This window comes from Triticum dicoccoides, chromosome 3A (assembly GCF_002162155.2).
Source record: "Triticum dicoccoides isolate Atlit2015 ecotype Zavitan chromosome 3A, WEW_v2.0, whole genome shotgun sequence".
NCBI lineage: Eukaryota > Viridiplantae > Streptophyta > Magnoliopsida > Poales > Poaceae > Triticum > Triticum dicoccoides.
The window spans coordinates 637,018,133-637,042,445 of NC_041384.1; the positions used below are offsets into that span (position 1 = coordinate 637,018,133).

The following is a 24,313-nucleotide window of genomic DNA, read 5'->3' on the forward strand; positions in this document are numbered from 1 at the left end:
TTATACACACGCAAAACGTGTCGCATGCGGAGACTTATGTTGCATGGATCGGGTGTTGCAGGATCATAACTTAACTCGAGCAGCTGCGGAGGCGGCTGAGTGGGAAAAATTATCACCCTGACCAATGCGTATAGATATAAAATACACCCAAAAACCTTGATGAAGATACAATCATCAGGGTGGATTCTGCAATTTGGTACTTTTGCTTTCATGAGCAATTAATGACCAATGTAGTTTTTTTTAATACAGTACAATCACAGTCGCTCACATACACAAGCATACATTCACCCCTATAATCGTATGTACGCACACCATACTGCTATGAGCACCTTCGAGAGACTGAGCCGACCTAGCATCTTAAGATTTTACAAAGTCAACATCGACAGCTCACGGTCAAGGGGAATGTCTCCTCCCACTGATGAACATCGCCGGAAGCATAAAATAATTTTAAAAATAATGCGAGCACCAATGTCAAATCTAAGACTTAACCTCTGGTGGACCGAGAATACCAGTATCCATCCAAATATAGATTGGTTCAACGACCAATGTAGTTAACGCAGTGATTTAATGAGTCGGGGCATTGGATCCGAACCCTGCCCAATGAAGTCCGACGGCGCCGAACCTGGAATGCCGGTGTTGTACAGGTCAGAGTGCCGGCCCTATCATCAGAGCTCCCGTTTAAAGCCCAGCCCCAGCTCTGCTCCGAGTCCTATAAATACGTACCGACCAAACCCCCGTCCTGGTGCTTCATTGCCTTGCCGCACCCGTCCCTCTGACTCCCACACCCCCACGCCACGCCACGCCACGCGGCGAGAAGATGGACAAGCACGCCGCCGCCGACGCCGCCGCCGCCGCCGCAGCAGCAGAGGACGTCGAGACGGGCGAGCACGAGCGCAAAGGTGCGCCGCCCCTCCTCTCGATTTCCTTTTGCCTGGTTTATAGGGGCGTTTGTGTAACGGCTTTAGCGTGCACGATTATTCCTCCTGGGGGTTTGGATTGATCGGCCCCGGCGGCGGCGGCGGCGGTCTTTGTTTGTTCGTTCGTTGCAGGGACGGTATGGACGGCGACGGCGCACATTGTGACGGCGGTGATCGGCTCCGGCGTGCTGGCGCTGGCGTGGAGCGTGGCGCAGCTGGGGTGGGTGGCCGGGCCGCTCGCGCTGGTGGGCTTCGCGTGCGTCACCTACTACACCTCCACGCTGCTCGCCAACGCCTACCGCGCGCCCGACCCCGTCACCGGCGCCCGGAACCACACCTACACCGACGCCGTCCGATCCTACCTCAGTACGTGTCCCCCTCTGTTCCTCCACACGCAAAACAGCAAGGATTCTGAACCCAATGCCTGAAACTTTTCCCCAGGTCCCAGAGAGGTGTTCATGTGCGGGATCGCCCAGTACGGCAACCTGTGGGGCACCATGGTCGGCTACACCATCACCGCCACCATCAGCATGGTGTGAGTATCATCAAACCAACAACCAAAATTCAGTCCACCTCCTCATCACGAATCAAACTACCAAAGTACGTGACAAGTTATCATTCAGGGACATGCTGAATCCTGTTTTTTTCTCTGTTTCTAGTGCGATCAGGAGGTCGGACTGCGTGCACGAGAACGGCCAGGGCGCGCGCTGCGACGCGCCGGGCACCGTGCTCATGCTCGCCTTCACCGTGGTCCAGGTGGTGCTGTCCCAGTTCCCCGGCCTGGAGCACATCACGTGGCTGTCGGTCGTCGCGGCGGTCATGTCGTTCGCCTACTCCTTCATCGGGCTCGCGCTCTCGGTGACGGAGTGGGCGTCGCACGGCCTCCGGCCCGACGGGAGGATCGCAGGCGCCACCGCGGCGTCGTCCAGCAAGAAGACGTGGGACGTGCTCCTTGCCCTTGGGAACATTGCCTTTGCCTACACTTTCGCAGAAGTGCTCATTGAGATCCAGGTAAGCATGGATGATGATGATTCAGATACTCAAACTCCAGAAATTACATGTTTGATCAGAATTCAGATACACATGTTTTTGTTTCAGAACATTACTCCAGGTGGCAATGTTTTTTGTCAGTAACTTCTTACCTGTTTTGCTTGCAGGATACACTGAAGTCCCCACCATCTGAGCACAAGACCATGAAGAAGGCAGCAATGTATGGAATCGGAGCCACCACCATATTCTACATCTCCGTTGGCTGCGCCGGATATGCCGCATTTGGTTCAGATGCTCCCGGCAACATCCTTACGGCCCCCGGATTAGGGCCATTCTGGCTCGTCGACATCGCCAACATGTGCCTCATCCTCCACCTTATTGGGGCATATCAGGTCAGTGCATCTCAATCAGAAATTGAGAATTTGCATATTCCATAATATTGACAAGCTGAACTGTTCAACAACTTGGAACTAAAATGCTTTCCTCAATGCAGGTCTATGCACAGCCCATATTCGCTACAGCAGAGAGGTGGATTGTCTCCAGGTGGCCAGACACCAAGTTCATCAGCAGCGCATACACCGTCAGCATCCCGCTCATGCAGCGAGGCTCGGTGACCGTCGCGCCCTACAAGCTCGTCCTACGGACGGTCATAGTTATTGCAACAACTGTGGTGGCAATGATGATACCGTTCTTCAACGCGGTGCTAGGGCTCCTCGGCGCGTTCAGCTTCTGGCCGCTAACCGTGTACTTCCCCATAAGCATGCACATTGCCCAGGGGAAGATCACCAAGGGGACCAAGTGGTATCTCCTGCAAGGTTTGAGCATGGTCTGCCTGATGATCTCAGTGGCAGTGGGGATAGGCTCTGTGAGCGACATCGTGGATAGCCTGAAGGTCTCCACCCCTTTCAAAACTGTCAGCTAGAGGATGTACAAGACTTGTAGAATAGCGGTTGAATCTGTAGGCTGAGTCTCTGTACTGTATCGTATCATTTTTCTCTGATGTCCACGTATCGGGATGTGATATCCGATCAGTTCCGCAAAGATTTGGAGCTAACAGCTTAGCTGGATCGGTTGTAATGACCCATTGGCTTGTTTCTACTACCTCTAAATAAACTTGCAAGAATGACTAACATGTGAAATAGGAAGTACTGTGTTAAAGACAAGCTCCTCTTTGATAAAATCGAGCCCATTCAAAGTAGTCGAAACTGAAACTGCAAGCTATATGACTGAATTTATACATAAACTGCTGCAGATACATGACCTATGAGGCTACCACAGAGGCCACTACACCTCCAGAGTATTATTAACAGCCTTCTAGTTACTTGCTTCCAGCTCACTAGTAATACATTCTAATCTGCTACTAAAGTGTTGTTGCTATTCTGAGTGTAAAGGTCCTCATCTTGTTGATGGTGGCATCTTACAAAGAAAAGGTAGCCTGCTTTTACTTATTATTCCTGTTCTTTGCCCTCCGAATACGGAAGTAGAATCATTGTCAATAAGCATTTTCACAACTTCTCTCATCGTCGGTCGCTCAGAAGGGGCTCGAACAATTTAGACAAGGGCAATGTTAAAGACCTTCATTATATCTTCTGACGCATAGTTGCCAACTTATAGATCAAACTGCTGCAGTTACGGGATCAAACCCAGGACACAGTTTCCAGTTCACCTTCAAACTGGTAGTCTGTCCGGCTACGTCCACTAAGAAACTCTGACGGCACAAGACTAGAGTTTACGCCACTCTCTTCTCGCACCTTGAGAGAATACGGAAGCCCTGCAGTTCAGAGATAAGCTGACGTAAGACTTAAATCTTCATACTGATATCTTTAAGGTGAATATATGCATCTAAAGAGTAAGTAATATTTCACTTGTTAATGTTACTACTCAAATATACATGGATAGGTCTACTTTAATGACTTGATACCAAAACGTGTAAGGATATTATGAAGAAATTAAAAGACAAACTGCGTCCATTAAACATATATTGGTATCAAGTGAAAGATACTACATCAATTATACTGCTTTAATAGTCAAATTAAATAGTTAGTGCTTCACTTCATTAGACGGTGTTATTTACCAGGACAGGACAAGATGAATAATAGAGTAGTTGAGTTTGGGTAGCACTGGCAAAATATTTTCTACAGTACTTGCACAGAAGACTAAACGTTAAACCGTTACAGCATTAATAACTACAAAAAAGATGTAAAGATAAGTCGATGTAAGTGACAGGATGTCTCAAACTTACAGTGAGCTATGTAACCATGGGTACCGGCAAAGCAGCTGATGGATTGACCCCTCGCACATGGAAGGACTCGACAATCCACTTTGAGTCACTGTCATCACCACTCTCAGTGTCTTGCTTTCTGTTGAAATCCTCAAGCCTGTTATTTTCATATCTCAGACATGCCAGTCCAGATAAGAGAACAACCAAAGAGGTCACCATGATCAGCACAGCAAAAAGCCGCCTCCGTGAAAAGCTATGATGGTTGTCAATCCACTGGCAAGGGCGTAAACTGGTGCCTGATTGCCTCCAGCCTTCTGAAGTGGCAGTGACACATAGGTCAGAGTTTTCAGAGAATGCATCATCTCCGGCAATCATGAGGAGCTGTGGGGGGATTGGTCCAGACAAATTGTTGTGAGAGAAATCAACATAGGTTGGCCTCAGTGACTGCAATGCATCAGGGATTTCACCAGAGATCATGTTATGGGATAGATTGAGTGAATCCAGAATCAAAAGGGAGCCAACTGTGTCAGGGATTTGGCCAGACAAAGAATTCTCTGCAAGATCAAGGTCAACTAGGCTGTCGCACAAACCAATTTCTGGTGGTATTGACCCTTCTAATGCATTCTGTTCCAAATGCAGGTATGACAATTGCTTCAGGTTACCAATGTGTGCAGGGATTTGGCCAGAGAATCTGTTGTTGGAAGCAACCAGCTTCTTCAGCTGAGGGAGATTTCCCAGCTCCATTGGAAGTTCACTAGAGAAGTTGTTGTTCTGAACAAGCAGCTGGGTTAGGGTGGCTGAATTGCCTATATCAGAAGATATTCCTCCAATAAATCCATTGTCAGCAACATCAATGATGACAGCATTAGGCAATCCCCATATGCCATGAGGAATGCTCCCACTGAACTGATTTTGGCTTACTCTAAACCTCTCTAGAGTCTTGCAAGAAGAGTAGGAGGTGGGGAATTCACCTGAGAAGTTGTTGCTCAAAGCCAGTAAGAACTGCAGTTTGTCGCTTTGGCACAGGAACTTCGGAAATTCACCGGTAAAATAATTCTCTGATATGTCAATTGTATTGAGTGGTGAGAATCTGCCAAGGTTGGCAGGAAAGTTTCCTGAGAATTGATTTTCATAAGTTGAAAATGACTCAAGAAACTCCCAGTTCCCCAGTCCTTCAGGAAGCTCACCATAGAAGTTGTTCCTGTAGACGTGGAAGATCTTAAGATTCTTCAGTCTAGCAATTTCCTTGGGCAGTACACCAGTAAGTTGATTATGAGACACATCAAATTCAGATAACAATGTCAGGTGTACAAGCTCAGGAGGAATTTCACCAGTCAGGTTGTTCTGGTAGAGCTCAATCTTCCACAGGTTGCGCAAGTTGGATATCGCCTTCGGGAACACACCGGTCATCTGATTGCGCGAGAAGTCCAGAGTCCCAAGTGACTCCAAGTCAAAGACTGAAGCTGGTATCTCTCCTCTAAGGTTGCATTGCGCCAAGAATAGCCATGTCAGATTCTTCAGGAGTCCAATGCTTTCAGGAACACCACCTTCATTGAAACTGTTCTCTCCTAGGCCCAATTCAGTTAGGCCTGATAATTTGCTGATCCACACAGGAAATGCACCAGAAAACCCATTTGTTGATAAATCAAGAACTTGCAATTTGAGCAATGATGAAAGATCAGGCAATTGGCCTGTCAAGCTGTTCATTGACAAATTAAGAACTTGCAAATTTGTGCAGTTGGTCAGTGCAGCAGGGATAATGCCTGAGATGGAATTTGCACTGAGGTCCAAAGTATGCAACTGGTGGAGAACAGAAAATGATGGTGATATTGTGCCTGACAGCGAGGCATTTGAGAGTGACACTCCTGTGACCTCACCAGAAATTTCATGGCACGTTACACCATGAAATTGGCACGGCGAGTGAGATTCATCCCAGTTGCTCATGTAATTCTGTGGATCCTGCAAATGAATTTTGATGTCGAGGAGTGCGTCTTTTTCCAGACGTAAAGATGTGGATATCCCAACATTGGCAAATAGTAGAATGCACAAGAAATATATCTGAAGAGGCGAGGTTGACATCCTGTGTACCTGAAAATAAGGGATCCTAAAAATTAGTCACCAGAAATATATCTGAGGAGGTGAGGTTGACCTGCATACTGTGTACCTAGAAATAAGGGATCCTAAAAATTAGTGTGGACACACTGGATCTGATGAAGGTATAAATGCCTAGACGATATTTCCACAGAAGTGGATACTGCTTAAATTCCAGAAACGAATGAAAGCAGTTTGCAGTTGGCTATCACCATAGTTGTACTCGAACTTTTATCGCAGTTGATGGAAATTGAAGTGTGAAAAGACTTCAAGACAAATCACTGTGCCAAATCTTGGTGCTGAATAATCGTGGGGACCAAGCTACTAAAGAGATACTAGTTCTTGTTAGCCTAGGCTCCTAGCAAATACCAGTATCAGTCTTCTCATGCTCTAATTCTTCAGCAACAGAAATGTACTCTCTGAATACCAAAATCTCTTCTAAGTTTCTAAGCACTGCAGATTTTTACATAAACTTATGCAGATATTTTAGCAGGTACTGTACATTAATTGGATATACCCCTATCTTTTCCCAGCCTCTCGGTCTCGGATCACTAGAACCGGATCTTGGATGTGTTCATACTTCATGTCGACATTCGACTCGATCATTCAGCAAGTGGTCGCACAGAACAATTTGATTCCCAGAGCAGAACAAAGGTCCTTATTACCGTTGTCTCTAGCACATACGGCCATTTTCTTCGGTCAAAAAAGAAAAGAAAAGAAAAACATATGGCCATTGTCTAGTATTGCGTCACACGACGGCGAAATGCGAGTTCTGGTGCCTGCAGTTCCATCTACAGCAGATCGTTGCCGACCACACACGACCGAACGGTGCAGGGGCGCAGCGACACTCTACTACATGATCTCATCTGCAAACGGGCGAAGTTCCACGCTTTCTGCATGCATCATCTTGGCACGGAGCTAACCTATGTTTTGTCAAGTACTGATGAACACCAGCACATCGCCGTCAGCGACATGAACCATGCGTATGGAATGCTGATTCCTCTGTCCAATGCCCCTAACCAGTCGCAGCAATATTTCTCCATTGGTCTCTACTTCTCTTGGTCAGAAGAGCTACTCTACGATAATTAATAATATGGCCATGTGTTTCGTCTCACAAAAAAATGTCCATGTGGCAGACTACCGCTTCCCGGGAAAAGCAATCAGAGTACATGATATGAATCAAGAAATGCATCAAAAAGCAATACAACATTATTATGACTAAAGTGAGCTATATACATCGAGCCATACTTATATAGTACTCCCTCCATTACAAATACAGGACGTTGTAACTTTTTTGTGAATCGGATGTGTATAGACATGTTTTAGTGTCTTTGTTCACTTATTTTAACTAGTATATAGTCCATATTGAAATATCCAAAACATCTTATAATGACGAACGGAGGAGGTATGTGGCTCCATACTCTCTAGTACAGTAAACTAGTAAAGTTTTTGTTTCAAAAAGGAGGGAAAACCCCGGCTCGTGCATCAATTGATGCATGCAGCCCTCTATTATTTTGAAGTAAGTTTTAACGCCCAAAACTACCAAAGCAGTAAAGTACATATATAGGTACTCTATCAATCCTGCTACTCCCTCCGTACCAGTGCATTAGGCACCTCACGAAAACCAGATTTTCCCATCAAAGCGGTAAAGTACTTCCTCCGTAAACAAATATAGGACGTTTTATAGGTAGCTAAGTATGTCAACAAATATAAGACGTACTGTATATATTAGGAGCGAGCACATGCATAGGTACTCAATCAATCCTGCTAGTACCAAAACCTGTCCGCGTACCAAATGGAGAAATGTAACCGCACACAAAAGGCAGGGCACAGCACAGGGGAACGAAGGAACGCACCGGCTGCAGGAAGGCAGGAGACGCGGGCGGAATTCCTTGGCCTGGATCGAAGCAGCAGAGTGCCAGAGGAGGAGAGAGAGAGAGAGAGAGGAACCGGCGGGCGAGCTCTGGGCTATAAGCAGTGGAGCGAGAGAGACGGAGCAGAGGAGAGCCGCCACGGAGGCAGGAGGTGCGGGCGCCTCTAGCTTTCCTTTGGGTCGCGGCGCGGAAATGCTCTGAAGCCTCTGCTCCGTCTGATGCGCCGGCCGGCGTATATATAGCGGTGGCGGTTCATTGCGTCTCGGGATTCGCACTTGCACGCCCGCCCCTGCGTGGTGGGCGCGACAGGGACGGATTTTACACTACGCGGGGACCAAGCGCGACGGGCTCCGTCCCGTCCAGCCCCACCCGCGCGCGCCGGAATCTTCTATCCTGTGGTGGATCGCGGGAGGCTGCGGCGGGCGGCATCGCTGGTGGTCTGGTGACTGGTGGAGGCTGCCATCCACTGGCTGAAAGTGAAAGCAACGGCCGCGTCGCGCAGCTCCCGCCCGGTCTCCGCCCCGGCCGTGCCCGTGCCCGTGCCCGTGCCAACGTGCCGCGCCCCCGTGCCCGCGCGTCGACGGGCGCTGAGTCACCGGCACTAGAACGCCGGTCGATCGAGAGGAGTAGTGCTGAGCTCAACTGTTGTTCCTCTCCACACTGTTGTGCCTTCGTGAAAAACCAAGTGTAAACGAACGGAGCAGGGCGGTCGATTTTTCTGAACCTCCGAAATGCCCCCCTCCCGTTTCAACCACGGTAGGTGAGGTAGGTTCATGGAAAACGAAGCGCCAATCAGCAGGTCTCGGACTCTAGCTAGCTAAGAGACGATAACGCCACCAGCAGAAATTCGAGTCAAAGATCTGCCGAGCCAGCTCACTGCCCTACTAGAAGCAAACGCTACAGGTGCAGATAACCCATAACAATTGCACGGCCGAAAGCTGCAGATCATGACCAGATCATGGGCAAATACTATAATCATCCCGTGCCTCTTGGCCAGATTCTCTGCAGATCACGCACGTACTCGTATATTATCAGATAAGTTCCTCGTCTTGATGCAGATAAAGAACTGCAATCAGCAGCCAAGGCGATCTGTCTGGGTGGTGTTTTGCAACAGACCAAAGAACACAGTTTTATACCGGCGCGACTGATTGGATTGCGACGTGAACCCCGTGAACTGCCTGCCGGGCAGCAGACCATGCGCAAGCAGGACGGATGCCCTGACTGATTGCAAAACAATGCCTGCCATGTCAATCTACTAATGAATACCCCTATATGTCAAACAATAGAGCGTAAGTTAAACCGCCATTGCATCAGCTTCTAGTGCTGCGACAGCGAAATGATCCCCTGCTTGACTTGTTCCTGTGTCCAACTTTAATTATTCGGAGCAATGGACGTCCCTGCTGAAGAACATGTTTGCTAGTTGCCCCCAAAAATAGATTGGGTCAGTCGATTTGCTAGGGCCAATCTGAGCCGTTAGATAGAGAGCTAAGTCCATATTATATCCCTAAATTGTCTAAGAAACAACCCCGAACATCAAAATCGTCTACTTTGCAACTTCGAACTCCGAAAACCAGACAACTATCAACCCTCCTCTCTTGAAACTACTTTTTTTTGGCTGTTTAGACCAGTCGACCGTTCAAGCACCCATCCTAGTCAGCTGCCACGTCAGCCCCTTTTTGTTCAAAAGTTGACCCAAAATTTGAAAGTGCCCCAAAAAAATCAGAAAACAATTCTAAAAAATGAGCACTACTGTGCTAATCATTCTAGGAAAGTTTCGATCTTTTTGCCAAACAGACTAAAAAATATAGGGAAAATACATATCAGAGTAAATTTTGATAAAATTCTGGATCCTAAATGAAAATGCCCATAAAATGTTGAAAACATACTTAAAAAAAATGAAAACTACCATGCTGATCATTCCGAGAAAGTCTTAGTCTTGTTTGCCAAATAGATTAAAAATTAGTACGGTGGTTTTAGATATCTAGGTTACATGGCGATCGAGTTGGGTGCTGACTAGGCGGTCTATTTCATAGACCGGTGACAATTCAAGGTTGGCATATGGGCTCCTCCTCCAGTGCGCTGGTTTAGGCGGATTCGATTATCTCTTCTACCTCCAACCGTTCTTCTTCCTCTTGCAGCATACTGCCACCGGGCGGGCTGCCTGTTGCAGGCGCCTCCTGTGCCAACCTCATTGCCCCCACCGCCACCCCGACCATTTATCTAAATCAACGCACCATGATATTTTCATAGCAAGTCTGCACACCCTACACCCATAACTATCAACCTTCTAACTTGCCCCTGAGCCGTGTTGTCTCTAGATGCGGTTCTTCCTGACTGAGGCCTTGCCGGTGTCCCAGGCCTCCCTACGCTCTCCCTGGCAGCGCCGTCAGTGGCCTTGGTGCTACACCTCTTCTCCGCATTCCTTTTGCGATGAATCGACTGACCCAAATTCAAAAATCAGGAACTCACCTTTAGCTAAACAAATTTTAGAAAGGTCTACACGAGTGCAAGCTCCATAGGGCGCATAAAGGGGCAGGGTACAAAGTTGACGCCACAAGAAAGGTAGTGATTGGAGCCAACCGTACCCTCTTAGAGGTCGATACCCCCACGGACGACCACAACGTTCTGGCGAGGCAAGGCACATACATCAACAAAGGACCAACATAGCCGAGACCACATCGCAAACACCGGTTGGTGTGCTGCCCATGTAGTCCCAACCAAAGCCATAGACAAGACACCACCTCGACGACCTCGAGCCAAATGCCAGAAGAGGAGCTCCGATCACAACAACGAAGGCAAGAAGACCGCCAGAAGGACCAGGCGGAATATGTAGACACCAAGCTAAACCACACTGAGGACTGTCATTCTAGGTTGTCGGAATGCATTTCCATCATGTATGGTTGTGTGCATTGTCGATGCAGAGATCAGGGGTAAACCCTCCAATTTTTTTTTAAAAAAACGATTCTATGATTTTACCATTCAAATTGATTGGATTGATTCTACGATTCTTGTTAGACAAATCCGACATGTCGCCACTGAAGTCAAGGGGAATATGAATGAAAAATTACTGCAGGAAAGATTTCGAGGAATTCTGCGAGCTGCAGCTAAATATTGGTGGATTGTTCGGCGGCGCCTCTGGTCAGATCTGATCTGGCTAGTGCATCGGGCGGTGGTGGTCATCTCCTTTGTCGGAGGTGGTTGGCCTGAGGCTGGATGGCCAGATCTCGAGATCCGTCATCTTGTCCCGGCTACGAGTCGGGAAGACAGAGTTGCCGGTGAAAACCGAGCCGATGGCAGGCGATGGCGGCGTTCTGCGCCGTTACCTTGATGAACCCATCGTCGTGTAACTTCTGTCGACCCACTCGTGCTGCTCCGGGGGAACCCTAGGATCTGGTCTTCTAGATCGGACGATGGTGGTACTGCGGTGTCATTTCTCTCTTGTGAGCATCGTTGATGGAGCAGCGCTGGAAGACAGGGGCAGGAGGTGGAGCGGCTTCGTCTTGCACAGAGCTTCGGTGGAGATGTCAAGTCATGCCTAGCCGACAGGTGCTACGCCGTGCCATGCCTGGTCGGCAGGTGCTACGCACGACAGATCCTCCAGAATCTTCGCGTCTGGATCGACAAGCGCAGGGCGGTGGTGTCGTTGGGCGTTGTGGCGGCGTCAACGGATGGACGGACTGGCAAGGATGATGCAGATCTCTCTCTTGAAGATGGGTCATCGGTCCAATGATGATGACGGCTTCTAAAACATGTGCATGTGGTGTACGGTTTAGCTCTGCTGCTGCACCGGCTATTCGTTTCGATACGTTACATGGATAGATCGGCAACGACACCGGTTTTAGATATGGGAGTGAGAGCACTCCACATTATCGAGTTTTGTAGGTGTGAATGGTTGCCTTGGGTGGCTTCATGTATGTTCTTATTAGACGTATGTTGAATAATAAATAAAGATGACTGTATCCATCAGTTGATGCAGAGGCTGGGGGTTTTAACCTTCTTTCTTTTTAAAAAACTAGATATTTAAGTGGAATCAAGCACATAATATAAGCTGACCTAAAGCTGCATTGTCATGGAACAGTCAATCCGATTGGAGTATCTTCATAAATCTGGGGGACCAATTACGTTTTCCATTATTGCAGTTATGTTGTGACACCACCTTTGGCTCATGCATGTTCCACTCGAGTGGGTTCTTGTCACAAACATCGTCCGTACTAGTAGCATCTCTAGCCTCTCGACATGCACCCAGCGACACCTGCTTTTGGTGCCACTATATGTCTGGACTATCGTCCATCGATCACTCGTCTCGGCACGTCGGCAAACTCTGCAATAATGCGGCTGCACGTGTAGATCCAACGGCTAGCGATACGTCCGTGTTTGCTGTTTCCAGAGGCCCTCAATGCTGGTGGTTAAGGTACTGTCAAGAGTTCGCATGTCTATCTGCATATGTTGCGCATCTTCATGGCCCATGAGCCTACGTGGCTACTCAGATGCAGAGGGAAGCACTGACGGGGCAATTATTCAGGTCGAGTCAGCGTCTCAACAGCAACGGGGATATCGGATCCATCGAGGAGATTCTTGGGCGGTCAATTCACGATGATTCTGCAAGCACTTTAGCATCATGGAAGATCAGATATTTGTGTTAGCAGTGGGAAAACGTTGGAGAGATGACGCGATCGGTCGTCTTCTGAATCTGAAGCCTAGATCTAAGACAGTAACAGCTTAACTTCCATGCTAAAATTTGCCTTGTCAGAGATCACACATGACATTAGGAGTCAGAGTCAGCTGCACGAGGGGTGCTTATCTGCAGAATGTAGATTGAGAAAACCGGGTGGCTTTGGGCAGCAAGCTATCAGCCTATCCTGATCTCTTCACTTGAGCAAGTTGACGTCTGATCCTCGTCTCGGCCTCCGCTTAAATTATTCTATTGCCAATGATGACTGGGATCAATGATTATTCCGTTGTTTCCCAGCACCGCCAGACTGCAGTCCCTCCACCGTTCCGTGCGCGAGATGGATGACTGAACCAACTTGGATGGTAGTCGGAGGCCATGTCAGGTCACCTCTAGCGACAATGAGCAAAACTGTGTGTGCACCAGTACCCGCCTAACTTAGCAAAAGCGCGCGCATGCAAACCAAAGAAAGGCCTTGCTAAAAAGCGAAAGCAAAAAGAGCGCGCGTGCGACGGCAACGTCTCGTCTCGGACGATCGATCGCTCGCTCGCTCGCCGAGGCCAGGAGGCCGCCGGCGTGGCTTCCTGTTGCACGCGGGGCAGCTGAAAGGGACGAAACGAGAAAGCGGGCGGGCGACTAGCTCGTAGGAAAGCTCCGGCCGTCCCGTGTTGATCCTCCACTGCGGATCGATCATCGGTGTCGTGTGCAGCATGGCTCGTCGCGGTCGTCCGAGCAATTTGCGTCTCCACTTGGGTCGATCCTCCGCTGATCGGGCGCCTCCTCTGTTCTCTGACGGTCGCGTCGGTCGACTGGTCGAGGGTGTCAAACTGTCCATCGCCGTGGAGTTTTATCCTGGGAGCAGACCACCGATCGATCGAGCATGGGGCATTCCGCCCGGCCGTGCGCCGCCAGAGGCAGAGCGCGACATGTCGTGTGACGTCCGTGTCGGGCTTGTCTCCGGATCCTCCGAGAGATCGATAGATCAGACGAAGATTTCCGTGTCGACGGCACTGTTTACCGGCGAGGGACAGACGTGACGACTCATCACAGGTAAATCGTCCGACGAGACGCGGCTCGATCTGACCCTAGAATACGAGCACGAGCGGGACGTACAGGGAGTGTGCAACTCGTGTTTACGTCGGCATCGTGCGTGCCACACGATCGAGCGGGCGACGCCGTCACGATCGATGCACGCAAGCACTTTGCGCTTGTTCCAACAATCAAAATCGGCTCGAGTAAAGCCTGCACAGGTTGAGATCTTTTGAAACGGAAGAAAACCATAGAAGACTTGAATGAAAATGAGCGTCCTGCAACCTCACGCAATAGCTGAATAAAATAAGTAGTAGGAATCAGAAATAAATTACAGGTCCTTAGACCACCTACCAACGACTACAAATACTAGAGTGAACCAAAGGCACGTCGCCGTCATCGTCCCTCCGTTACGGAGGCGGATAAACATTATTGTAATAGATAGTAAGAAAGTCGCCGTGCTAAAAGCATCTACAGCCGGACTTGTCAAATCCAACCCCTCAAACACGGACGTCCACGAGCAGTGGCCGATCACACCTCATATTTACTTCTCTGCATCTGGATACCATATATTTGAAATCTTAAATCCGTAGAAAGCATGTGAGTAAGGAAATCCTATGTAGATCGACCTATACCACCCTAATCCACATAGGAGATGTCCACTATCTCCGTGCCCGGTTCCGGGTACATGGGTGGCGGCTGCTCCGCATCGGCCTCCGCCTCTATCTCTGTGCCAAGTTCGGAAAAGCACGTCAGTCTTCACCTGTTCCTGCCCGTCGGCCTCCACATAGGCCTCATCCTGGATGGAATCCAGGATGGCCCGCTGCTTCGCCATCTCGGCCGCTTGGGCGACCGCAAACTCCGCCTCCGCGTCCTCCATGTTGAAGCCCGGAGCCGGTGCCGGCTGCTCCGCCTTGTCCTCGTCCGGATCCGCCACCACCATTGGAGTCGACTGTGCCTCCTCTTCCTCCTCCTCTTCCGGCTCCGATGAGTGATAACCCACAAATATAGGGGATCGCAACAGTTTTCGAGGATAAAGTATTCAACCCAAATTTATTGATTCGATACAAGGGGAGCCAAAAAATATTCTTTAGTATTAGCAGCTGAGTTGTTAATTCAACCACACCTAAAAGGCTTAATATCTGCAACAAAGTATTTAGTACCAAAGTAATATAGAAGTAACGGTAATGGTGACAAAAGCAACAGTAGCAGTTTTGTAGTGATTGTAACATCAGTAGCACGAAAGTAACTTAGCAAAGATCAATATGTGACGAACTCGTAGATAATGGATCGACAATGATAATTGTGTCAAATGATATTCATCATGTAGTAGTCATAACCTAGGGTGACACAGAACTAACTCCAATTCATCAATATAATGTAGGCATGTATTCCGTATATAGTCATACGTGCTTATGGAAAAGAACTTGCATGACATCTTTGTCCTACCCTCCCATTGGCAGTGGGGTCCTAATGAAAACTAAGGGATATTAAGGCCTCCTAATAGAGAACCGGAACAAAGCATTAGCACTTAGTGAATACATGAACTCTTCAAACTACGGTAATCACCAGAAAGAATCTCAATTATTGTCACATTGGGGTATGCAGATCATAACTCGTAATAGGTGTCTACAACTTGCAAGATAGGATCAAGAACACAAATATATTCATGAAAACATAATAGGTTCGGATATGAAATCATGGCACTCTGGCCCTAGTGACAAGCATTAAGCATTGCGAAGTCGTAACAACATCAATCTCAGAACATAGTGGATACTAGGGATCAAACCCTAACAAAACTAACTCGATTACATGATAAATCTCATCCAACTCATCACCGTCCAGCAAGACTACGATGGAGTTACTCATGCACGACGGTGAGCATCATGAAATTGATGATGAAGGAAGGTTGGTGATGATGATGGCGACGAATGTTGGTGTCAAAACCGGCGGATCTCGGGTAGGGGGTCTCGAACTATGCCTCTAGGATCGATGGTAACAGGAGACGGGGGACACAATGTTTACCCAGGTTCGGACCCTCTCTATGGAGGTAATACCCTACTTCCTGCTTGATTGATCTTGATGAATATGAGTATTACAAGAGTTGATCTACCACGAGATCGTAATGGCTAAACCCTAAAACTCTAGCCTGGCTATGATTATGTGTATCTATCTACGGACCTAGCCCTCCGGTTTATATAGACACGGGAGGGATCTAGGGTTACACAAGGTCAGCCTGCTGTTGGGCAAGATTAAGATGCTCGCCCAGTCCGGATTGTCAATAGTCGATGTAATGGCGGTTTCCATAGCGCGGGGGGTCCAACCACTCCAATACAGAGGGCTGCCCATGTGGCACTACAATGGGGAAGACGATGCCTCACGCTACGGTCGGAAGGGCCCAAAGACCCCCGCCGCCCTGGCCAAAATATTGGCCGAACTGTATAAAGGGGAGAAGGAGGAATCCACCCATCTCCAATATCGAGACGGATTTTCCATGTATAATCCTCCTAGCTGGGTAAGCTCTAACTCCACTATTTTACTACTCTCCCTGAATTATCTTTGACAACCAGTATCATATCCGCTTATAACAGGAATGGTGAAAGGCTGTCGAGGGATCCATGACCCTGCCCCTCAGCTGGAGAATCGCAACCGTGATCTTGACCCCAGATATGAAGAAGATCCGGACATATTTGTGGAGCTCGAGGATGGAATATTCTATCAGACGAGCTATGACGGTACGGATGTACCCATCATCGCCGATTACCCCGGCCCCCTTCCCGCTTCGCATGTAAGTAATTTAAAATGCACTTTTCTTTGAAAGAGCTCCCTTACTATGCCTCACCCATCACACTATTCCGTGTTCTAAAGGGGAGGGCACCGCAACATGCATCAGAAGCATCCCCGAGGAGAGCAACGCCCACGTCTGGCGCATCTTCGAAGAGGAAGGCAAACGATAACATGGCAGAACCCTCGTTAAAGAGGTAAGGCTTTTCTTTTCAAGAATACCCTTTCTGATCATCACCTCAAATTGTAATGCCATTCGCTGCATTATATCAGGAAAAGTATCCGTTGGTCTGTGTCCGGGGATCCGGCCGGACGTGCATCCACCAGTCAGGTTCCGGACCCTGCCCAAAGGACGGGGGCTGACACGAGAGTGGCACCGAACTGTCCCTTCATAGAGGATTCGGACGACATGTCTGTCACGAACTCTGAAGTGGAGAGCGCTATGAATCATCGTCATTGGAGGGCCGTTCTTCTTAATCCTGGTTTTCCAAAAGAGGCATTTGATGCCTTTAATTCGGCCGATGCATACATCCGAGCTGCTCGGGATGGTCTTGTCTGGGCCACAGACCAGCATCTGAAAGATATGCGGGTAAGCGTAGATTTAATAATCATACACCAGTAGCCCCCGAGACTTAAAGTAGTCGATACAACTGATTTAAGGATCAATGTATAACCAGGTGCTGACGAAGAAGAACAGTCTGTTATCTCAGGAGCTAGAAAAGTGTCAGACCCAGCTAGTTGCTGCCAATGCTGAACTGGAGAAATCCAAGAAGGCATCTCCTGGTAATGTTTCCCTCCATCGAGAAAACATAATGGTATACTAATAATGCTAACACGGTTGCTTACCTCTTAATTGGATCATTAGATCAACTGCAAGAACAACTGGAAGCCGCTCGAAGCGGAGAACGAGGATCCAAAAAATTGCTAGCCACGGGTGAGCGTGTGTTAACTAAGGTCGTTGTGGAGAAAAACAAGCTCCAGGATTCGAACACCCAACTAGGCGAGGAACTGAAAGATGTACAGGCCCAGCTGGCGGACTCCGTAAAGGAGAATAAAAGGCTGCGGGCGGCATATTCACTATGTGGTCGAACTTACTTTCGAATAATTCAGAGGCAGAAGGTGATGATAGAGTTATATCTGCAGATATGCTGACCGGTCGCCCCGAAGAGGAAATGTCTGGATCGTCGAGCGATCTGCTACAAGAGCTGTCGCAGGTCCATGAGCAAGCTCGGCAGGCGATGCGAAGTGTTGCCAAGGCCCTATGGCCATCCGCCTCCCCTCTAGGAAAAATGGAGGAGCTGATACAGCTATTCAAGGGAGCGCGGCGACGCTTTCGACTGGAAGATATCGGCCTGTCGGAAAGGTGCACGGGAAGCCTGGGCCATGGTGAAGACACGGTATACCAAGCTTGATCTGAATCATATGGCTCGGGTCGGACCTCTAGGGTGAGATGGAAAAGAAATTCCCGTTAATTTGGTATATGACCAAGTAGAAGTAGCCGCCAAGTATTCCCAGCAGGATTGTAAGTTAGACCGCCTGTTGGATGACATAGAGGAGGAAATTTTTGAGTCCTAGTGACTATGTACTTTCCTTGACATATGTGACTCTAGCTGAATTATAGAAACAATTGTCATGGCGGACCTTTTCGCTTCAACCTCTGGACCCGAAGGTGTGGAGTGTTTCCGAATACCTTAGCGGTAAAATAGACCGGGGTATGCGTGGGAACCAGGCGTAGGGGTCATAGTTGCTTGAACATACAATTTGTATCCGGCTAGTTATGTTATAGTACATTATGATTGTAAGAAACATCTTCTAGGGAGCATAGTTCTATTAGGGGTTCCTTTCCCTGGGTGTGCATGCATTAAAGTGCATGTCCGAACTGTTAGTGATAATATTACAATATAGGTAATCATCTGGAGGTTCATAATGGAAGGAACATAAAGCATCTTTAGTCCGCCGACCGAGTATGATCTTAAGAACGCTAGCTTTCGGCCTCACCCAGTCCGAGGTACACATTCAGATGACCTGGCAGTAACAATTGTAGAGGTGCTCCCTTTATGCCCTAGCCGAACTAACGGGAACGTAGGGCATAAGCATAGGAGCCAGGCAACCCAGCTTGGCCAAAACTTAAGTCATATCGATGGATATAATGGCAAGAAAAAAAAGAAAAGGTACATATGAGAAGAAACACATATGTGATGAGCTTGTTGCTCGGAAAATAAGTTTCTATCCGGGAAGCCCCCAGGTATAGTGGACGTACATGCTCAAGGATGTGTACATCACAGGTGCACGGTTTAGCCGTGCGAAAGAGTTTGAGTTCTAGACAAAAACAAAAAACGAAAAGAGAGGAAAAATTAAAGGAGACAACAGGGAGAAGGAGATAAACACATAGTTTGGCGCTAGGCATAGAATCTTCGGAGTCTGGCCGCGTTCCAGGGGTTTGGCTCTAGGCGATTGTCTGATGCAGCATGCAGGCGGTATGCTCCTCCCGTGAGAACCTCGTCAATTATGAAGGGACCCTCCCACTTGGGCTTGAGTTTGTCCTTTTTCTTCTCCGGCAAGCGTAGGACGAGTTTGCCGACATTGTAAGTTTTGGCCCGTACTTCTCTGCTCTGGTATCTACGGGCCTGTTGTTGATAAAATGCGGAACGGGCTTTTGCAACATCGTGCTCCTCCTCCAGGGTATCTAGGATGTCCTGCCGATCAAGATTGGCCTCTCTCTCTCTTCGTACATGCGCACTCGAGGTGAGTCATGGATAATATCGCAGGGCAACACAGCTTCCGCACCATACACCATGAATTAAGGTGTATATCCAGTAGTGCGGTTGGGCGTGGTCCATAGCCCCCAGAGTACGGAGTCAAGCTCCTCAACCCAATGCTTGTCTGGTTCTTTCAAAGACCGCACTAGTCTAGGTTTAATGCCTCCCATAATAAGACCATTAGCCTGTTCGACTTGACCGTTTATTTGTGGGTGATAGACAGAAGCGTAATCGAGCTTAATGCCCAGATTAGCACACCAAGTTTTCACCTCATCGGCTGTGAAATTGGAGCCGTTATTGGTGATGATGCTGTGTGGAACACCATAACGGTGCACCACGCCGGATATGAAGTCTATTACTGGCCCCGCCTCGGCTGTTTTGACTGGTTTGGCCTCTATCCACTTAGTGAATTTATCCACCATGACCAACAGATACTTTCTCTTATGGCTTCCTACTTTAAGGGGTCCGACCATATCGAGCCCCCAGGCCACGAAAGGCCAAGTGATGGGGATTGTTTGTAGAGCGGTGGGGGGCATGTAGCTTTGGTTGGCGAATAGCTGGCATCCGATGCCACGCTGGACAAGGTCCTGTGCATCTGCTTGGGCCATCGGCCAGTAGAAACCTGTATGGAAGGCCTTGCTAACAAGGGCCCAAGCTGCAGCGTGGTGCCCACCGAGTCCGGCATGAATTTCAGCCAAGAGCTGCCGCCCCTCTTCCTCGGAGATACATCTTTGAAGAACTCCGGTAGTGCTTTTCTTATAGAGCTCTCCTTCATGAACCTTGTAGGCCTTCGAGCGCCGAACAATGTGGCGAGCCTCATTCTGGTCCTCTAGGATTTCTTTCCTATTAAGGTAGTCCAAGAAGCGTTCGGTCCATGGGGTAATGACTGCCATGATTAGGTGGGTCGACGATGTTATTTTGGTGGCTGAGCCCCCGATGATATCGTTGTGTTCGGAGGCTGGGGTTGTGTTCGGATCTGGACTGGTGTTACCGCTCTCCCCTTGCCACACCACGAACGGCTTAAAGAGCCTTTCCAGAAAGATATTTGGTGGGACGGGGTCGCGCTTGGCGCCCATGCGAGCGAGGACGTCCGCCGCTTGATTGCTTTCTCGAGCCACGTGATGAAACTCAAGCCCCTCGAATCGAGCCGACATTTTTAGGACGGCGTTGCGGTAAGCCGCCATCTTCGGGTCTTTGGCATCAAAGTCTCCATTTATTTGAGATATTGCGAGGTTTGACTCCCCGTGCACTTCCAGGCGTTGTATGCCCATAGAGACAGCCATCCGGAGACCATGTAATAAGGCCTCGTATTCGGCTGCATTGTTGGAGTCTGTGTATAATATTTGGAGTACGTACTAGACTACGTCTCCAGTGGGGGGCGTTAAAACGACACCCGCTCCTAGTCCTGCCAGCATTTTGGAACCATCAAAATACATAACTCAGTTGGAATATGTGTTGTACTATTTAGGGAGTTCGGCCTCTGTCCATTCGGCGACGAAGTCCGCCAGTACTTGGGATTTGATGGCTCGGCGTGGTTTTTATGTTATGTCGAATGGAAGGAGCTCAATGGCCCATTTGGCTATCCGCCCGTAGCATCGCGGTTGTTTATTATATCATTGAGTGGTACTTCGGAGGCCACCGTGATAGAACATTCTTGGAAGTAGTGTCATAGCTTCTGTGATGCCATGAAGACCGCGTATGCTATCTTTTGATAATGAGGATACCGGGATTTGCATGGTGTGAGGATGGTGGATATGTAATATACCGGCTTCTGAAGTGGGAATTTGTGTCCGTCATGCTCTCGTTCCACGACGAGCACGGCGCTCACCACCTGGTGTGTTGCTGATATGTATAATAACATGGGTTCGCCGACATTTGGTCCAGCCAGGATTGGGTTGCTCATCAGAAGGGTTTTTATTTCTTCCCGTACGGCTGTTGCCGCATCCGTCCACTCGAAGTGATCAGTGCGCCGGAGGAGGCGATACAATGGCAATGCTTTTTCCCTCAATCTGGAGATAAAGCGGCTTAACGCTGCCACACACCCAGCGAGTTTTTGGACCTGTTTAAGGTCCGTTGGTGTGGCTAATTGCGACAAGGCTCAGATTTCGGCTGGATTTGCTTCAATTCCTCTGTTGGAAATGATGAAGCCCAGCAACTTTCCAGCAGGAACGCCGAAAACACACTTTTCCGGATTGAGCTTTATGTCATATGCATGGAGGTTGTCGAATGTAAGACGTAAATCGTCTATTAGTGAGTCAACTTGCCTAGTTTTAATGATGACGTTGTCCACATATGCTTTAACTGTCGCCGATCTGTTTCTCCAGGCATGTTTGAATCATGTGTTGGTATGTGGCCCCTGCGTTTTTGAGCCCGAAGGGCATGGTGTTGAAGCAGAATGGCCCATATGGGGTAATGAATGCCGTTGCGGCTTGATCGGACTCCTTCATTTTGATTTGATGGTATCCGGAATATGCGTCGAGGAAGCATAACGAATCGTGCCCTGCGGTGGCATCGATAATCTGGTCGATGCAGGGGAGGGAGAAGGGATCCTTAGGGAAAGCCTTATTGAGGTCTTTGAAATCGAGCAAATGCCAGGATTTATCCTTCTTTGGCACCATCACCAAGTTTGCTAGCCAATCCGGATGTTTTATTTCTCTAATGAATCTGGCCTCGATTAGCTTGGCTAGCTCCTCCTCCATCGCTTGACGTCTGGGTTCGAAAAAATGCCGCAGTGTTTGTTTGATCGGTTTAAATCCCTTCAATATGTTGAGGCTGTGTTCGGCCAATCTACGTGGGATTCCTGGCATATCCGAAGGGTGCCAGGCAAATATATCCCAGTTTTCGCGCAGAAATTCTCGTAGCGCGATGTCGACCGTTGGGTCCAGTTGTGCCCCAATAGATGTTGTCATCTTGGGGTCCGTGAAGGAAATATGCCCTAGAGGCAATAATAAAGTTATTATTTATTTCCTTATTCCATGATAAATGTTTATTATTTATGCTAGAATTGTATTAACCGGAAACATAATACATGTGTGAATACATAGACAAACCGAGTGTCACTAGTATGCCTCTACTTTACTAGCTCGTTGAATCAAAGATGGTTAAGTTTCCTAGCCATAGACATGAGTTGTCATTTGATTAACGGGGTCACATCATTAGAGAATGATGTGATTGAATTGATCCATTTCGTTAGCATAGCACTTGATCGTTTAGTTTGTTGCTATTGCTTTATTCATAACTTATACATGTTCCTATGACTATGAGATTATGCAACTCCCGTTTACCGGAGGAACACTTTGTGTGCTACCAAACTTCACAACGTAACTGGGTGATTATAAATGTGCTCTACATGTGTCTCTGAAGGTACTTGTTGGGTTGACGTATTTCGAGATTAGGATTTGTCACTCCGATTGTCGGAGAGGTATCAATGGGCCCTCTCGATAATGCACATCACTTAAGCCTTGCAAGCATTACAACTAAGGATTTAGTTGCGGGATGATGTGTTACGGAACGAGTAAAGAGACTTGCCGGTAACGAGATTGAACTAGGTATTGAGATATCGACGATCGAATCTCGAGTAACATACCGATGACAAAGGGAACAACGTATGTTGTTATGCGGTTTGACCGATAAAGATCTTCGTAGAATATGTAGGAACCAATATGAGCATCCAGGTTCCACTTTTGGTTATTGACCGGAGACATGTCTCGGTCATGTCTACATAGTTCTCGAACCCGTAGGGTCCGCACGCTTAAAGTTTCGGTGAAGATTTGTATTATGAGTTATGTGATTTGATGTACCGAAGGTAGTTCGGAGTCCCGGATGAGATCGGGGACATGACGGGGAGTCTCGAAATGGTCGATACATAAAGATCGATATATTGGACGACTATATTCGGACATCGGAAAGGTTCCGAGTGATTCGGGTATTTTTCGGAGTACCGGGGAGTTACGGGAATACGGGGAAGTAGTATTGGGCCTTAATGGGCCTTAGTGGGAAGGAGAGGCAGAAGCCAGGAGGTGGCGCGCGCCCCTCCCAAGCCCAGTCCGAATTGGACAAGGGGTTTGGGGCGCGGCCCCCCTCTCCCTTCCTTCTCCACTCCCCTCCTTTCCCCCGTTCTCCTAGTTGGACTAGGAAAGGAGGAAACCTACTCCTACTAGGAGTAGGAATCCTACTCCCTTGGCGCGCCCCTCCTAGGGCCAACCTCCTCCTCCTTGCTCCTTTATATACGGGGGCAGGGGGCACCCCAAGACACACAAGTTGATCTGTTGATCTCTCCCAGCCGTGTGCGGTGCCCCCCTCCACCATATTCCACCTCGGTCATATCATAGCGGTGCTTAGGCGAAGCCCTGAGTCGGTAGCAACATCATCACCGTCATCACGCCATCGTGCTGACGGAACTTTCCCGTGAAGCTCTGCTAGATCGGAGTTCGCGGGACGTCATCGAGCTGAACGTGTGCTGAACTCGGAGGTGCCGTGCGTTCGGTACTTGGATCGGTCGGATCGTGAAGATGTACGACTACATCAACCACGTTGTGCTAACGTTTCCGCTTTCGGTCTATGAGGGTATGTGGACACACTCTCCCCCCTCGTTGCTATGCATCACCATGATCGTGCGTGTGCGTAGGAAATTTTTGAAATTACTACGTTCCCCAACAGTGGCATCCGAGCCAGGTTTTATGCGTAGATGTCATATGCACGAGTAGAACACAAGTGAGTTGTGGGCGATATAAGTCATACTGCTTACCAGCATGTCATACTTTGGTTCGGCGGTATTGTTGGATGAAGCGGCCCGGACCAACATTATGCGTACGCTTACGCGAGACTGGTTCTACCGACGTGCTTTGCACACAGGTGGCTGGCGGGTGTCAGTTTCTCCAACTTTAGTTGAACCGAGTGTGGCTACGCCCGGTCCTTGCGAAGGTTAAAACATCACCAAGTTGACAAACTAGCGTTGTGGTTTTGATGCGTAGGTATGA

General features: G+C 48.5%; 2 protein-coding genes across 2 annotated transcripts; one reads left to right on the forward strand and one right to left on the reverse strand.

Annotated features, from left to right (window-relative positions):
• Positions 1-752: 752 nt before the first annotated feature.
• On the forward strand, positions 753-3,037 carry LOC119269792 (amino acid permease 6-like). Its single transcript, XM_037551714.1, has 6 exons — positions 753-899; positions 1,050-1,283; positions 1,359-1,452; positions 1,577-1,928; positions 2,075-2,299; positions 2,401-3,037. The coding sequence occupies exons 1-6, from the start codon at positions 818-820 to the stop codon at positions 2,827-2,829; spliced, it is 1,416 nt and encodes a 471-aa protein (XP_037407611.1). The 5' UTR covers positions 753-817; the 3' UTR covers positions 2,830-3,037.
• Positions 3,038-3,103: 66 nt separating this feature from the next.
• Positions 3,104-8,301, reverse strand: LOC119269791 (receptor protein-tyrosine kinase CEPR2-like). Its single transcript, XM_037551713.1, has 3 exons — positions 8,076-8,301; positions 4,150-6,216; positions 3,104-3,678 (listed from the first exon to the last, which is right to left on the reverse strand). The coding sequence occupies exon 2, from the start codon at positions 6,205-6,207 to the stop codon at positions 4,156-4,158; it is 2,052 nt and encodes a 683-aa protein (XP_037407610.1). The 5' UTR covers positions 6,208-6,216; positions 8,076-8,301; the 3' UTR covers positions 3,104-3,678; positions 4,150-4,155.
• Positions 8,302-24,313: the final 16,012 nt, after the last annotated feature.

Excerpts from the sequence above, each read along its gene's own strand:
- LOC119269791 (XM_037551713.1), bottom strand. The coding sequence starts at position 6,207 with ATGTCAACCTCGCCTCTTCAGATATATTTCTTGTGCATTCTACTATTT.
- LOC119269792 (XM_037551714.1), top strand. The coding sequence starts at position 818 with ATGGACAAGCACGCCGCCGCCGACGCCGCCGCCGCCGCCGCAGCAGCA. Across the intron at positions 1,284-1,358 it reads CGCCGTCCGATCCTACCTCA|GTCCCAGAGAGGTGTTCATG; the intron begins GTACGTGTCCCC and ends ACTTTTCCCCAG. Across the intron at positions 1,929-2,074 it reads AAGTGCTCATTGAGATCCAG|GATACACTGAAGTCCCCACC; the intron begins GTAAGCATGGAT and ends TTTTGCTTGCAG.